At 35.3% G+C, this 14,544-nt stretch overlaps 3 protein-coding genes across 3 annotated transcripts; 1 reads left to right on the forward strand and 2 right to left on the reverse strand.

The window, feature by feature from the left end:
* Window positions 1-3,579: 3,579 nt before the first annotated feature.
* mago (mago, exon junction complex subunit) lies at window positions 3,580-4,512 on the reverse strand. The gene is made up of 3 exons (XM_073957803.1): window positions 4,416-4,512; window positions 4,070-4,347; window positions 3,580-3,995 (listed from the first exon to the last, which is right to left on the reverse strand). The coding sequence occupies exons 2-3, from the start codon at window positions 4,328-4,330 to the stop codon at window positions 3,813-3,815; spliced, it is 444 nt and encodes a 147-aa protein (XP_073813904.1). The 5' UTR covers window positions 4,331-4,347; window positions 4,416-4,512; the 3' UTR covers window positions 3,580-3,812.
* A 3,443-nt stretch (window positions 4,513-7,955) lies between these two features.
* LOC141406345 (dynein light chain roadblock-type 1-like) lies at window positions 7,956-8,379 on the forward strand. Its single transcript, XM_073991672.1, has 2 exons — window positions 7,956-8,016; window positions 8,083-8,379. Exons 1-2 carry the CDS (start codon window positions 8,014-8,016, stop codon window positions 8,377-8,379), a joined length of 300 nt encoding a protein of 99 aa, XP_073847773.1. The 5' UTR covers window positions 7,956-8,013.
* Window positions 8,380-8,422: 43 nt separating this feature from the next.
* Window positions 8,423-9,014, reverse strand: LOC141406344 (dynein light chain roadblock-type 2-like). The gene is made up of 2 exons (XM_073991671.1): window positions 8,800-9,014; window positions 8,423-8,737 (listed from the first exon to the last, which is right to left on the reverse strand). Exons 1-2 carry the CDS (start codon window positions 8,821-8,823, stop codon window positions 8,423-8,425), a joined length of 339 nt encoding a protein of 112 aa, XP_073847772.1. The 5' UTR covers window positions 8,824-9,014.
* Window positions 9,015-14,544: the final 5,530 nt, after the last annotated feature.

Genomic DNA, 14,544 nt, shown 5'->3' on the forward strand with positions numbered 1-14,544 from the left:
CAGAAAGGATATGCGTTGTATGCGGGATCGTATTTAGAATCAGGATATGTGGGATCGTATGTAGAATCAGGATATGCGCTGACCGTATGTAGAATCAGGATATGCGCTGATCGTATGTAGAATCAGGATATGCGGGATCGATTGTAGAATCAGGATATGCGCTGACCGTATGCAGAATCAGGATATGCGCTGATCGTATGTAGAATCAGGATATGCGCTGATCGTATGTAGAATCAGGATATGCGGGATCGATTGTAGAATCAGAAAACGCGCTGTATCCGGGAACTCGAATTAAATAAACGCGAACGTTGTAACCGAAGTTGAATCAGCAAGGATCTGGTTCGTATCTGAGGTTCTGTGTATACTCAGAAAGGATATGCGTTGTATGCGGGATCGTATTTAGAATCAGGATATGTGGGATCGTATGTAGAATCAGGATATGCGCTGATCGTATGTAGAATCAGGATATGCGGGAGCGATTGTAGAATCAGGATATGCGCTGACCGTATGTAGAATCAGGATATGCGCTGATCGTATGTAGAATCAGGATATGCGGGATCGTATGGCGAATCAGAAAACGCGCTGTATCCGGGAACTCGAATTAAATAAACGCGACACGTTACACTTAAACCGGTACGATCACGTCGGGGTCACCATGTATTTTGAAGGGACTATTTTGTCCTTCAATGAGGTTTTAGATGTCTTTTATCAAGGCAGTGTCACCAAGATAAAATTATAGGTTTAACGCAAGCACATAAACTTGGTTAAGACGGAGAGGAAATGATTGTAACACAATAAGTAGTTTTCACTTTCTCATTTCTTTATTGAAAAGTTTGTTCTTAAATACTAAATTATTGCTAACTTGCACATTTACATTGAATATCTTGACCTAGTAAAATGGTTTAATAATTATTACAAAAATAACTATTGTGGTTCATTAGCCTACAACCATTCTACGACATTGTTGTTGACTTTTTAGTTAATAACAATAAATCTGCGTTTGCAGTTTTTAACTAGAACGTTTCGTTTATCGCAATGACATAATGAATGAGTTATGACGATATGAACAAAAGCATGAACGCATACATTTATTATTTTGTTTATTTATTATTTAGACATAGCAATGCAAAAAGTCTTTAAGACCAACGTTTGTTTTTAAGCATAAATATATTTTCGATGATGTGAATGTCTGAACAGATTTTTTAAACATCTTTTTGGAGCTCCTGGGTTTTAGAACTTTTTCGGAGCTCGTAAAAAAATTATTTCGATCTCGTGGACTTTTAAAGAATTATTAAGAAAGAGCTCGTGTTTTAAAAAAAAATTTTGTGCTCGTAGATTTTTTAAAGAATTATTTGGTGCTCCTGGATTTTTTATTTTTTTTTTGAACTCGTGGATTTTTTAAAGGATTTTTTTTGGAGCTCGTGGATTTTTTAAATAATTTTTTTGGAGCACGTGGATTTTTAAAGAAATTTTTTGGAACTCGTGCGTTTTTTAGAATTTTTTTTGGAGCTCGTGGATTTTTTAAAGAATTTTTTTTTGGCTCGTAGATTTTTTAAAGAATTATTTGCTCGTGGATTTTTAAAGAATTATTTGGAGCTCGTGGATTTTTTAAAGAATAATTTGGAGCTCGTGGATTTTTTAAAGAATTTTTTTGGAGCTCGTCATTTTTATTAAAGAATTTTTTGGAGTTCGTGGATTTTTTAAACAATTTTTTGGAGCTCCTGTATTTTTAAAGAATTATTTGCTCGTGGATTTTTAAAGAATTATTTGGAGCTCCTGTATTTTTAAAGAATTATTTGGAGCTCGTGGATTTTTTAAAGAATTTTTTTGGAGCTCGTCATTTTTTTTAAAGAATTTTTTTGGAGCTTGTCATTTTTTTAAAGAATTTTTTTTGAGCTCGTCATTTTTTTTTAAAGAATTTTTTGGAGCTCGTGGATTTTTTAAAGAATTTTTTGGAGCTCCTGTATTTTTAAAGTTTTTTTTGGAGTTCGTGACATTTTTTGGTACACGAGGATTTTTAAAGAGATTTTTTAAAGAATTTCTTGGAGCTCGTGGATTTTTTAAAGAATTTTTTGGGCTCATGGATTTTTTAAAGAATTTTTTTATAGCTCGTGGATTTTTTGAACAATTTTTTTGGAGAGATAAAGATTTTTTTGGAGTTCGTGACATTTTTTGGTACACGTGGATTTTTAAAGAGATTTTTTAAAGAATTTCTTGGAGCTCGTGGATTTTTTAAAGAATTTTTTTGGGCTCGTGGATTTTTTAAAGAAGTTTTTTATAGCTCGTGGATTTTTTAAAGAAATTTTCTAAACTCGTGCATTTTTTAAAGAATTTGTTGAAGCTCGTGAATTTTTTAAAGATTTCTTTTATTATTGGGAACTCGTGGATTTTTAAAGAAGTTTTTTGATGCTCGTGGATTTTTAAAGAATTTTGGAGCTCGTGGATTTTTTAAGAATTTTTTGGAGTTCGTGAATTTTTTTTAAAGAATTATTTTTAAGTTCGTGTATTTTTTAAGAAATTTTTTGGAGCTCGTGGATTTTTTAAAGATTTTTTCATGGAGTTCGTGGATTTTTTATAGCATTTTTAGGAGTTCGTGGATTTTTTAAAGAATTTTTAGGATTTCGTGGATTTTTCAGGAGCTCGTCGATTTAAAAAAAAATGAAGCTCATGGTTTTTTTAAAGATTTTTTTTTTGGAATTCATGGATTTAGAAAAAATGTTTGGAGCTCGTGGATTTTTTAAAGATTTGTTATGGAGTTCTTTGATTTTTAAAGATTTTATTTGATTGAAGAAGATTTTTAAAGAATTTGTTGGAGCTTGCGGATTTATTAAAGAATTTTTTTTAAGAAGTTATTGAAGCACGCTGATTTTTTCGGAGCTCGTGCAATTTTTAAATAATTTTTTGCAAAATTTTGGATTTTTTACATATTTTTTTTGGAGCTAATGAATTGTTAAAGGAATTTTTTGGAGCTCGTGGATTTTTTAAATATTTTTTTGTAACTCGTGCATTTTTTAAAGATGTTCTGGAACTTGTGGATTTTTTAAATATTTTTTTTTGAGCTCGTAGATTTTTCAAAGAATTTTTTGGAGCAAGTAGACTTAAAAAATTTAGTTTTTAAAAAAAATAGCATCGGAGTCACCAGACGTATTTACGTCGTATAAGATAAAATATCCTATTATTTAGGCGCCACATTCATTTCTTACGGGAGCGTAATCTCCGGTTGTTTTTACCAAGACCATGTTCCATACGGAGACACTACAGTGGAATCTTTCCATCGTCAATATGTGTGTTCGTTTACTCAATAATTTATTCAAATTGTTACTGGATGCTATTCGCTTACTCTACAAATTTGGGCAAATTAAAGAGTATACGAACACACCTATTATTTTTTGTTTAAAATTAACATTAAATTAAATTTGGCATCACCAAACTTTACTCCTTTCATATACAACTATGCGCAAATTTTATCCTTTACAACAACAGCAAAAAAACAACAACAAACTCATTGAAGTTTATTTATGGCCCATATAAAACCAACCATCCAACAAAACCACAAGAAATTACAAACAATATTCCGACTATAGTTTTGAGAATTTTTTTATTTAAATCGACATAGAAAAAATCCTTTGTATTGAAAAACGAATACCATGAAATGTCAATGTAAATAAACTGCTAGAAAAAGAAGTTAAATGTATTAAACTAAATGATAAAATGAAGAGTAACATCAGCCAAAGACCATCATCACCACCGTCAATTACTGTTGCTACTTCCTCGTGCATCTTGAACTCGAACAAGAAGAATGATGTTGTCAATTATATAGGCTTAATCTTAAAGTGCAAACCAATGAGTGAAAAAACTAAACACTTAAGATCCTGTACCAAATAGTAGAAACATCTTAAACCTTCGGGATCTTTGGAACGATTGACATCGACTAGAGAGCCGGTTTTTGAGGTAGTGAATGAAATGTGCTCATCACCAATGACAATTTCCAATTCCTGAAAAAGATAATCGAAACAAGAAAGAACAATAAAGTGTCTTTTTAACAAAGTGTTTTGTGTATGTAACATACCTGACGACCCACACGATCTGGTGGTGGCCAAGGTGAATCATCTTCAGCCATAATCTCGGAATCTAAAATAATACGTTTCAGCTCCTCCATAACTGCCTGGTGTACAAAAGCCTCCTTGCGGATCATGGTATCGTTTTTGTAGTTGGAATTGTTGGCATAGCGTAATTTGCCATCAGGACGAAACTCAAATTCCAAAAACTCGTGGCCAAATTTTCCTTTGTGCCCCACATAGTAACGTAAGTAGAAATCCTCTGTAGACATTTCGGTTTAATGGTGTTCTATAAAAATAGTGGAGTTTGGTTTAATTTGTGTGATTTTTTGTTAATTCTTTTATTTCTTTCTTTACTCTGTGCTATTAGTTCGTGGTCGGCAAAAACAGCACTTTCACAGAAAGAAATGTCAAAATACAGTTGTGCCGTGCTGTGTGTGTGAGTGAGTAGGTGTGTGTTTTGTATAGATGCCAGAGTTGCATTGCGATCGTAGTATGTGGAAAAGTGCTGCCAAGTTGTAAACAAACAAAGTGTGTGAATCGTTTTTAAGGGCACTTTTCGTATTGATTTGAAAATTTTACGATACAATATAAATCAGACTGTAGTAAACTATGCGTTTCCATTGTGGAAAAAGTTACAAACATACCAGAATGCAGTCCTGAGAACTGTCACAGGGTATCTCTTCATAACTTCGATTAGTAGATTACTTACATGAAGGGTCTATAGAAGCACCGTTTCTTTCCGAAAAGGTCTTTGGAAGCACCGTTTCTTTCCGAAAAGGTCTTTGGAAGCACCGTTTCTTTCCGAAAAGGTCTTTGGAAGCACCGTTTCTTTCAGAAAATGGTCTATAGAAGCACCCTTTCTTTCAGAAAATGGTCTATAGAAGCACCCTTTCTTTCAGAAAATGGTATATAGATGCACCCTTTCTTTTAGAAAGGGCCTATAGAAGCTCCCTTTCTTTTAGAAAGGGCCTATAGAAGCACCCCTTCTTTCAGAAAGGGTCTATAGAAGCTCCCTTTCTTTCAGAAAGCGGTCTATAGAAGCACCCTTTCTTTCAGAAAATGGTCTATAGAAAGAAGCTCCCTTTCAGAAAAGGGCCTATAGAAGCACCCCTTCTTTCAGAAAGGGTCTATAGAAGCTCCCTTTCTTTCAGAAAATGGTCTATAGAAGCACCCTTTCTTTCAAAGGGGGTCAATAGCAGCACCCTTTCTTTCAGAAAGTTTCTATAGCAGCACCCTTTCTTTTAGAAAGTGTCTATAGAAGCACCCAAAGTGTCTATAGAAGCACCCTTACTCTCAGAAGGGGTCTATAGAAGCACCCTTTCTTTCAGAAAGGGTCTATAGCAGCACCCTTTGTTTCAGAAAATGGTGTATGGAAGCACCCTTTGTTTCAGAAAATGGTGTATGGAAGCACCCTTTGTTTCAGAAAATGGTGTATGGAAGCACCCTTTGTTTCAGAAAATGGTGTATGGAAGCACCCTTTCTTTTAGAAAGGGCCTACAGAAGCTCCCTTTCTTTTAGAAAGGGCCTATAGAAGCACTCCTTCTTTCAGAAAGGGTCTATAGAAGCTCCCTTTCTTTCAGAAAGCGGTCTATAGAAGCACCCTTTCTTTCAGAAAATTGTCTATAGAAACTCCCTTTCTTTCAGAAAGCGGTCTATAGAAGCACCCTTTCTTTCAGAAAATGGTCTATAGAAGCACCCTTTCTTTCAGAAAATGGTCTATAGAAGCACCCTTTCTTTCAGAAAATGGTCTGTAGAAACACCCTTTCATTCAAGAAGGACTATGGAAGCACCCTTTCTTTAAGAAAATAGTCTATAGAAGCACCCTTTCTTTAAGAAAATAGTCTATAGAAGCACCTTTTCTTTAAGAAAATAGTCTATAGAAGCACCCTTTCTTTAAGAAAATAGTCTATAGAAGCACCCTTTCTTTCAGAAAATAGTCTATAGAAGCACCCTTTCTTTCAGAAAATAGTCTATAGAAGCACCCTTTCTTTCAGAAAATAGTCTATAGAAGCACCCTTTCTTTCAGAAAATAGTCTATAGAAGCACCCTTTCTTTCAGAAAATAGTCTATAGAAGCACCCTTTCTTTCAGAAAATAGTCTATAGAAGCACCCTTTCTTTCAGAAAATAGTCTATAGAAGCACCCTTTCTTTCAGAAAATAGTCTATAGAAGCACCCTTTCTTTCAGAAAATAGTCTATAGAAACACCCTTTCTTTCAGAAAATAGTCTATAGAAGCACCCTTACTTTCAGAAGATAGTCTATAGAAGCACCCTTTCTTTCAGAAAATAGTCTATAGAAGCACCCTTTCTTTCAGAAAATGGTCTATAGAAGCACCCTTTCTTTCAGAAAATGGTCTATAGAAGCACCCTTTCATTCAGAAAATGGTCTATAGAAGCACCCTTTCTTTCAGAAAATGATATATAGAAGCACCCTTTCTTTTAGAAAGGGCCTATAGAAGCTCCCTTTCTTTCAGAAAATGATCTATAGAAGCACCCTTTCTTTCAAAGAGCGTCAATAGCAGCACCATTTCTTTCAGATAGTTTCTATAGCAGCACCCTTTCTTTCAGAATGTTTCTATAGCAGCACCCTTTCTTTCAGAAAGTTTCTATAGCAGCACCCTTTCTTTCAGAATGTTTCTATAGCAGCACCCTTTCTTTCAGAAAGTTTCTATAGCAGCACCCTTTCTTTCAGAAAGTTTCTATAGCAGCACCCTTTCTTTCAGAAAGTTTCTATAGCAGCATCCTTTCTTTCAGAAAGTTTCTATAGCAGCACCCTTTCTTTCAGAATGTTTCTATAGCACCACCCTTACTTTCAGAATGTTTCTATAGCAGCACCCTTTCTTTCAGAAAGTTTCTATAGCAGCACCTTTTCTTTTAGAAAGGGCCTATAGAAGCACCCAAAGTGTCTATAGAAGCACCCTTACTCTCGGAAGGGGTCTATAGAAGCACCCTTTATTTTAGAAAGGGTATATAGAAGCACCCTTTCTTTTAGAAAGGGCCTATAGAAGCTCCCTTTCTTTTAGAAAGGGCCTATAGAAACACCCCTTTTTCAGAAAGGGCCTATAGAAACACCCCTTTTTCAGAAAGGGCCTATAGAAGCTCCCTTTCTTTTAGAAAGGGCCTATAGAACACCCCTTTTTCAGAAAGGGTCTATAGAAGCTCCCTTTCTTTCAGAAAGCGGTCTATAGAAGCATCTTTCTTTCAGAAAATGGTCTATAGAAGCTCTCTTTCTTTCAGAAAAGGGACTATAGAAGCACCCTTTCATTCAAGAAGGTCTATAGAAGCACCCTTTCATTCAAGAAGGTCTATAGAAGCACCCTTTCATTCAAGAAGGTCTATAGAAGCACCCTTTCATTCAAGAATGTCTATAGAAGCACCCTTTCTTTCAGAAAATAGTCTATAGAAGCACCCTTTCTTTAAAAGAGGGTCGATAGCAGCACCCTTTCTTTCAGAAAGTTTCTAAAGCAGCACCCTTTATTTCAGAAAGGGTCAATGGCAGCAGACTTTCTATCAGAAAATGGTCTATAGAAGCACACTTGCTTTCAGAAAAGGTCTATAGCAACACCCTTTCTTTCAGAAAAGTGTCTATAGGAGCACCCTTTCTTTCAGAAAATGGTCTGTAGAAGCACACTTTCTTTCAGGAAAGGGTCTATAGGAGCACCCTTTCTTTCAGAAAAGGATCTATAGAAGCAACCTTTCTTTTAGAAAGGGTCTATAGCAGCAACCTTTCTTTCAGAAACGGTCTGTAGAAGCAACCTTTCTGCCAGAAAAGGATCTATAGAGGCACCCCATTTTTCAGAAAAGGGTCTATAGAAGCACACTTTCTTGCAGAAAAGGGTCTATAGGAGCCCCCTTTCTTTCAGAAAGGGTCTATGTTTACTTTTTTTTGACATACATAACCTTGAAATTTCTGTCGAAAAATTATTAAATTCTGAATTCTTCTCTAATAAAAAATGGTAAGTTGTCCGTTCACATTGCGATTCTTTGATTATATACCTAATGATCCTCCCTTCCCTCAACAGCCTCGCTTAGATGCCATTATAAAAGAAAACGCTGAAAATACGGAGCGTATTACACGTAATACCCAAGGTTATGTGGTCTCAAATAACACGCACGGTACCATTGGCATTTCAACTTATGATAATACCATATCTATGGGTATTATAAAGCTATTATGCGGCACGCTGGTGGGTACGGCACGTAGTGCTGTTCGAGATTTAGATTGTACCAATGATTTAACATTTCTAAGAGTAGCCACAAAGAAATGTGAATATTTAATTGCCCCAGAAGAAGAGTTTACTATTGTTGTGGTGCAATAACAATTTAATTCCAATTATATTTTATAATAACAAATTTGTGCATTCATTTATAATAAAGATCCCGGGCCTTTTGTATAACAACCACGGTGATTTTTCCATCTGGCACAATCAACGTTTCATTATTCGTCGTACGTATCCTTAGCATTGTTATTTCATCATCAGGATCAATTTTTTGTAAACCCATTGTTGCTTTATCCCTTAGACTTTCATAGAGGCCAGCAAATTGTATTGCCTCCGCTCGTTCCATGGTTGTCTTAATGGGATTACCTTTGTTGTTTAGGATCATGATGTCAGTAACATCGGGTTTTTCCTCGATTAGCCTGTAGACTTCGTCGACATAGGCAATGGTGCGTTTATTCTGTAAGGGAAGAACGTTTGATTAACGCTATTGGAACTTTTGGAACCTTATTTATTACTTACAGGATCCCTCTTATTAGCTTCCATTTTTCTTTGAAGTTGCTCCAAATCGAAAAATTTATTTTTTGGAATATTGTTGTTGTTTATGTTATTATGACAACAATAGATAAACAACAACTTTGTAGGAATTTATGGGTCACTGGAACATGCATTAAACACAAAGTTAGAAGCCATAGCAACCTTAACCAACAGGTGGCAACTGAGATCTAAGTGTGCACCATGGCACAATTACCCAGGTAGTGGCATCGTAAAATTTTGAATATGTTATGTCACAACTTTCTTTATGTTGTTGTTGTTGGGGAAATTACAACAACAACAATTTGATTTGACTTTTCATATTCGATCAGCTGGTGTGATAATACTACCTGGGTAATTGTGCCATGGGTTTACCATATGCCTCACCTCTCTCTCCATCAAACTGACAATTGCCTCAAGGAAAATTGCCTAATTTAAATATGGACTAATCGTACGTTTATATATAACCTGATTTAACAAACCCACTGGGTTTCAAATGTCAGTTCCATTGCTCATATTTCAAATAAATCCTCATAAAGAAGGTTAACCCTGCAAAAGGCTATAATATGAACATGGCCTAAGTAGAATAAGGCTGTCATCAACGAAAATAGATGTGTCTGAAAGACAGGGTGCTCCTATAAACCCTTTTTGAAAGAAAATGTGCTTCTATAGACCCTTTCTGAAGAAATGGGTGCTCTATAGATTCTTTCTGAAAGAAAGGGTGCTTCTAGAGACTCTGAAAGAAAGGGTGCTTCTAGAGACTCTTTCTGAAAGAAAGGGTGCTTCTAGAGACTCTTTCTGAAAGAAAGGGTGCTTCTATAGACTCTTTCTGAAAGAAAGGGTGCTTCTAGAGACCTTTTCTCATAGAAAGTATGCTTCTAGAGACCCTTCCTGAAAGGAATAGTGCTTCTATAGACCCATTCTGAAAGAAAGGGAGTTTCTAGAGACCCTTTCTGAAAGAAAGGATGCTTGTAGAGACCCTTCGTGAAAGGAAGGGTGCTTTTAGACCCTTTCTGATAGAAAAGGTGCTTTTATAGAAGAAAGCGTGCGTCTATACAGCACCTTTTTATGATGCCTTTCATCCATAGGGGACCTTTTTTTTGGGTCTTTTGTATATAAAAGACGAATTTTAAAGGTATTTTTCTACAGTACATATATAGAAGATATCTATAGGAGTCCTATTATTTATAGAATACCCCTTTGGAAGATCTTTTAACTATAAAAGGCCCCCTTAAGATGCATTCTATTTATAAGTTAAAACTTTAGAAGTTTTTCATCTTTTGGAGGGCTTCAATGTACAAAATACACCTTCAAAAGACCCTTCATCTAAAAAAAATTTCCTTAAGAGGCCGTTTATTTAGAGAAGACCCCTTTAGCAAGTCTTCAAAAGGTCTTCCATCTATAGAAGGCATCTTTAGGAGGTCTTCTATTTGTATAAGGAAGGTTTTTAGGCGGGCTTCAATGTATCCGTTTAAGAGGACTTCTATCTTTAGAAGACCCCTTTAGAACGACATGTGTTTCAGAAGATCCCTTTTTGATGGCTTTCATTTACAAAATACCCCATTGGGAGGTCTTCCGTCTATAGAAAATTCTTTAGGGGGTCTTTATTTATATAAGACCCATTTTAAGAAGTCTTTAAAAAATCGTCCACCTACAGAAGGCATCGTTAGGAGGTCTTCTATCCATAAAAGGAAGGCTTTTTGAGGCGGGCTTTAATGTACCCGTTTAAGAGGACTTCTATCTTTAGAAGACCACTTTAGAAGGGCATGTGTTTGAGAAGAACCATTTTGGATGGCTTCCATCTACAAAATACCACAAAATAGAAATTTCTTTAGGGGGTATTCCATACATATAATATCTCGGCATAAGACGAGCTGGCCAACTATGCTCGGATCGAAATGAAATTTTTATCACAGGTAGATCTCGTCACCCTGATCACAAATATATATATAACATTTGTTGCGGAAGTCCATACTTCCCGAGATATGGGCCTTTGAAGTTCCAAAAATTCTTTGTTAAAGGCCAGCTGATAAGAGAAAAATTTTAAATTACAAAAAAAAGATGTTCCCGTGCCCCAGATTTGCACCTGCCCATAGGAGAAAGTCTTAAATCCCCGGCCGAAGGCCGGCTACTTAAAAAAAGTACAAGTTTAAAAAAATTTTTTTGAGCATAGTGCGTCAATCAACTTGTTCCAATATCTCTTTAGGAGTTTTTATATCTATAGAAGACCCTTCCATCTACAAAAAAAAAAAAATAGGTCATGATGTCTTACATCTCTAGAAGACCAATTTAGGAGGTCTTCCTCTATAGAAGATCAAGTTAATAGGTTTCCTATTTATAGAAAAAACATTTGTATGTGGCAAATCCTTTAGCCCCAAAATCCATTTAGACTGGCTTCATTTGTTGTGTTATTACGTCAAAGTGAGATATATTTTAGAGAAAACAAATCATTTTTGGGGGTTTAATGCCGTTATTTAAAGTCTGATTTCATGTATAGCCCATTAAACCTGACCTTTGCTTAATTTGTTGCGTTTTAGGTAATGTACTTTATAAAAAGCACACAACTAGTTGCAGATTGCAAATCTTGAGACCCTAGAAAGCTTTGGAGTTGTTATAGAGCAAAATATTCCTTCCTGGACGTCGATTAATACACGTTTTTCCTCAAATTTCTCAGGAAGTTAATATATTCCGTGAAGATCCTGGCGCAAATTACATACAAAAGGCATTGAATTCCCTTGTAATAAGGTCCGATACAATCCTTGGGCATTAATTGAATTAGAAATGTGAAATATTTTGTTACAAACCTGTTCCCAAAGCTTCCAAAGCAACAAAATATAAGCAGTACTAAAAAAGCATGAAATTTGTACTGTGAACAACGTCGTTTTCGTATTATGATCATTACCGTCATTATAGGGGCGAAACATTTCGTATAATTGTACATTTCTGAGTCAATTGTTGCCCAAGGATTGTATCGGACCATATTACAAGGCAATTCAATGCCTTTTGTATGTAATTTGCGCCAGGAATTTCACGGAATATATTAACTTCCTGAGAAATTTTAAGGAAAACGTGTATTAATCGACGTCCAGGAAAAAATATTTTGCTCAATAACAACTCAAAACCTTTTTAGGGTCTCAAGATTTGCAATCTGAAACTAATTTTGTGCTTTTTATAAAGTACAATACCTAAAAAGGCAGAGAATTAGGCAAGGGTCAGGTTTAATGAGCTATACAAGAAGTCCGACCTTAAATAACGGCATTAAACCCCCAAAAATTATTTGTTTTCTCTAAAATATATCTCAGACACCCAGAGACATACGCCAAAACTAAAAAAATGTACAAATTTTGCTACTAATTCCATAAATTTTACGATAATACTCGTATTTCCTTGGGGTGTATGTATACTTTTCTGTGTTGTGAAAATTCAATTTCTTTAATTGTATTATATATACGTATTAGATTAAAATAAATTTGTGTAATTATGGTTATTTTGTTACCAAGGAGCCACACAGTGCAGTTGTTGCTGTAAAAAAACCCAACGATTTAGCCTAAACTTCATTTTTGTAGGGTGTATGTATACTTTTCTGTGTCACTGTATATGTATGAAATCATATGAAAATTTTGATATTTGCATTGCTTTGCATTGGTTTGAGAGTTACGAATTTTAACACAAAGAATACTTTCAGATTACATAACCTTGTGTACAGAGTTTCGCCCCCTTCACACCTCTTGCCTATAAACTCATTTTCACGTACATGAAAATTTTCATAGTCTGGCATAAGACTTTCTTAATTTGCATGATCTCTTTACCTCTTTACCTCTTTACCCATTCTTGTATTGCAACTACTATTTTTTTTTGCAAAAAAAATAAACCATTTCTATGTGGTAATGCCTTTACCACTAATATCCAATTTAAATTCAGTTATTTATCCATGTTATCACTTCAAAGTGAATTTCCCCCAATAACTGATCGGTTTTCTTCATTTCCAACATTCTATACATCTGCGCACATTCTTCTATAGACCCCTTCTGAAAGAAAGGTTGCTTCTATCGATCCTTTTTGAAAGGAAGGTTGCTTCTATAGACCCTCTACGTCTTCTATCCATAGACGGCCTTTTCAGGAGTTTTCCATCCTTTGGAGGGTTTCAATGTACAAAATTCTTCGATATGTAAACCTCTTGCTTAGAGGTAGTTTACACTATCTATCAATGTCATATGACACGAAATAAAAACATTCCATATCTACCCACGGAGGCAATGTGGAGACGTAATTTTATAATATTTTTGTTGGGGTGGACGCACAGAATAAATGGCGTAAGGAAAATCTCCAATATTCCACATATTAGTGAATATTTAACGATGGAAAATTTCATGTCATATGTGTAAGGGTTACACTTGCCATGATTTCCTTATCCCGATTTTTTTTATTCCGGAAACTTGTTTATGGTAATATACTGGTTAAATATTGACAGCGCCATCTATACCTCAGTTGTTTCTGAAAGCAATCGATTAGCGAATGGGGCTAGTGATGGTTTAATACCTCTAATTTTTCGTTTATTGCTAATAGCCTGGAAATTCGCTGACAGATCTAGGCATTTCATAGGTTTCCTTGTCTAATGACCTGCTTTTCTCGGTTATTTGGCCGTTCTACTTACGAATGAAAAGTTTGGTCTCAGTGAAATTTGCATGGTTAAGATTTGTGCAGATCATATCGGTTTTTTTCTTCAATTCGAAGGTTTTTCATAACCAATCTTTTCGTAAGTTTTCCATGTTAACTTTTCTTTTGGTAAGTGATTTTGTCACTGAGTTTCAAAGTTTAAAATTGTGATGGAAAATGTTTTATAGTTTTTAACTGGTTGGGCTTTGCTGAACATTGATACCATTGTTATATGGTTTAAACCCGCATTCCTCGAATGATCTGGACGGTCATTATCTCGAACATTGGTTAATTATAATTACCCATCAATGATTGTGCCATCTCGCGCGTATGCGGTGAGTTGAATAGTTTCAAAACGAAATGTAAGGAGGGAGAATTAAAAATTGCCCTGTTTTTTTTTTTCTATTTTCTCTCTGTTTCAATTAGGATTGGCACCAAGTACCTGATCATATTTGTCATCTTGTGCGGACAGTCATCGAGTACAGGTTTTCTTCCCTCTGCCCCTGCCTAGTCTGTGCACAAAGCAGAGATAAAAAAACCCATCAGTGAACGCACTGATCTTGTCCGTCACATTAGTTTGCAACTACATAGTGGAAAGAAAAGATCATAAAACAAGACCTAGCAACCAAAACGTGCACATACCCTCAAACCGCAAAATCACTTGAATATGAATTCTTACGACCCCAATTGTCGATAAAATTGTCTTAAACTGTGGAAAACATCACCTTGCTCCATTTTAATTATCGTGACGAAACTTCTCGAAGATTCCCGAATGCCTGGTCGTTTGAAAAAAAAAAACATTTAAAAATTGTGTGAATCGATATGTTTCGTTTGTTCATGACTACAACGAGGAGAATCGCGCCATTTTGGGATAAAAGTACTATAAGGTGTCTACGTAAGATCATTATTGCAGATTCCGTGTTAAAATTAGATTTTATTATAATAACTGTCTGGACTGGTCGTGTTTAGGAAAAATCATGCCAATTGCTATTGCCGATTTTACCAAATTTTATCGCAAACATAGTAAAAACAAAGAACCAAAGTGCATTGCCATTAAGTGAATGTGTCCTTTTCTTC

This window comes from Musca autumnalis, unplaced genomic scaffold (genome assembly GCF_047663935.1).
Source record: "Musca autumnalis isolate F117 unplaced genomic scaffold, ASM4766393v1 scaffold_5, whole genome shotgun sequence".
Classification (NCBI taxonomy): Eukaryota; Metazoa; Arthropoda; class Insecta; order Diptera; family Muscidae; genus Musca; species Musca autumnalis.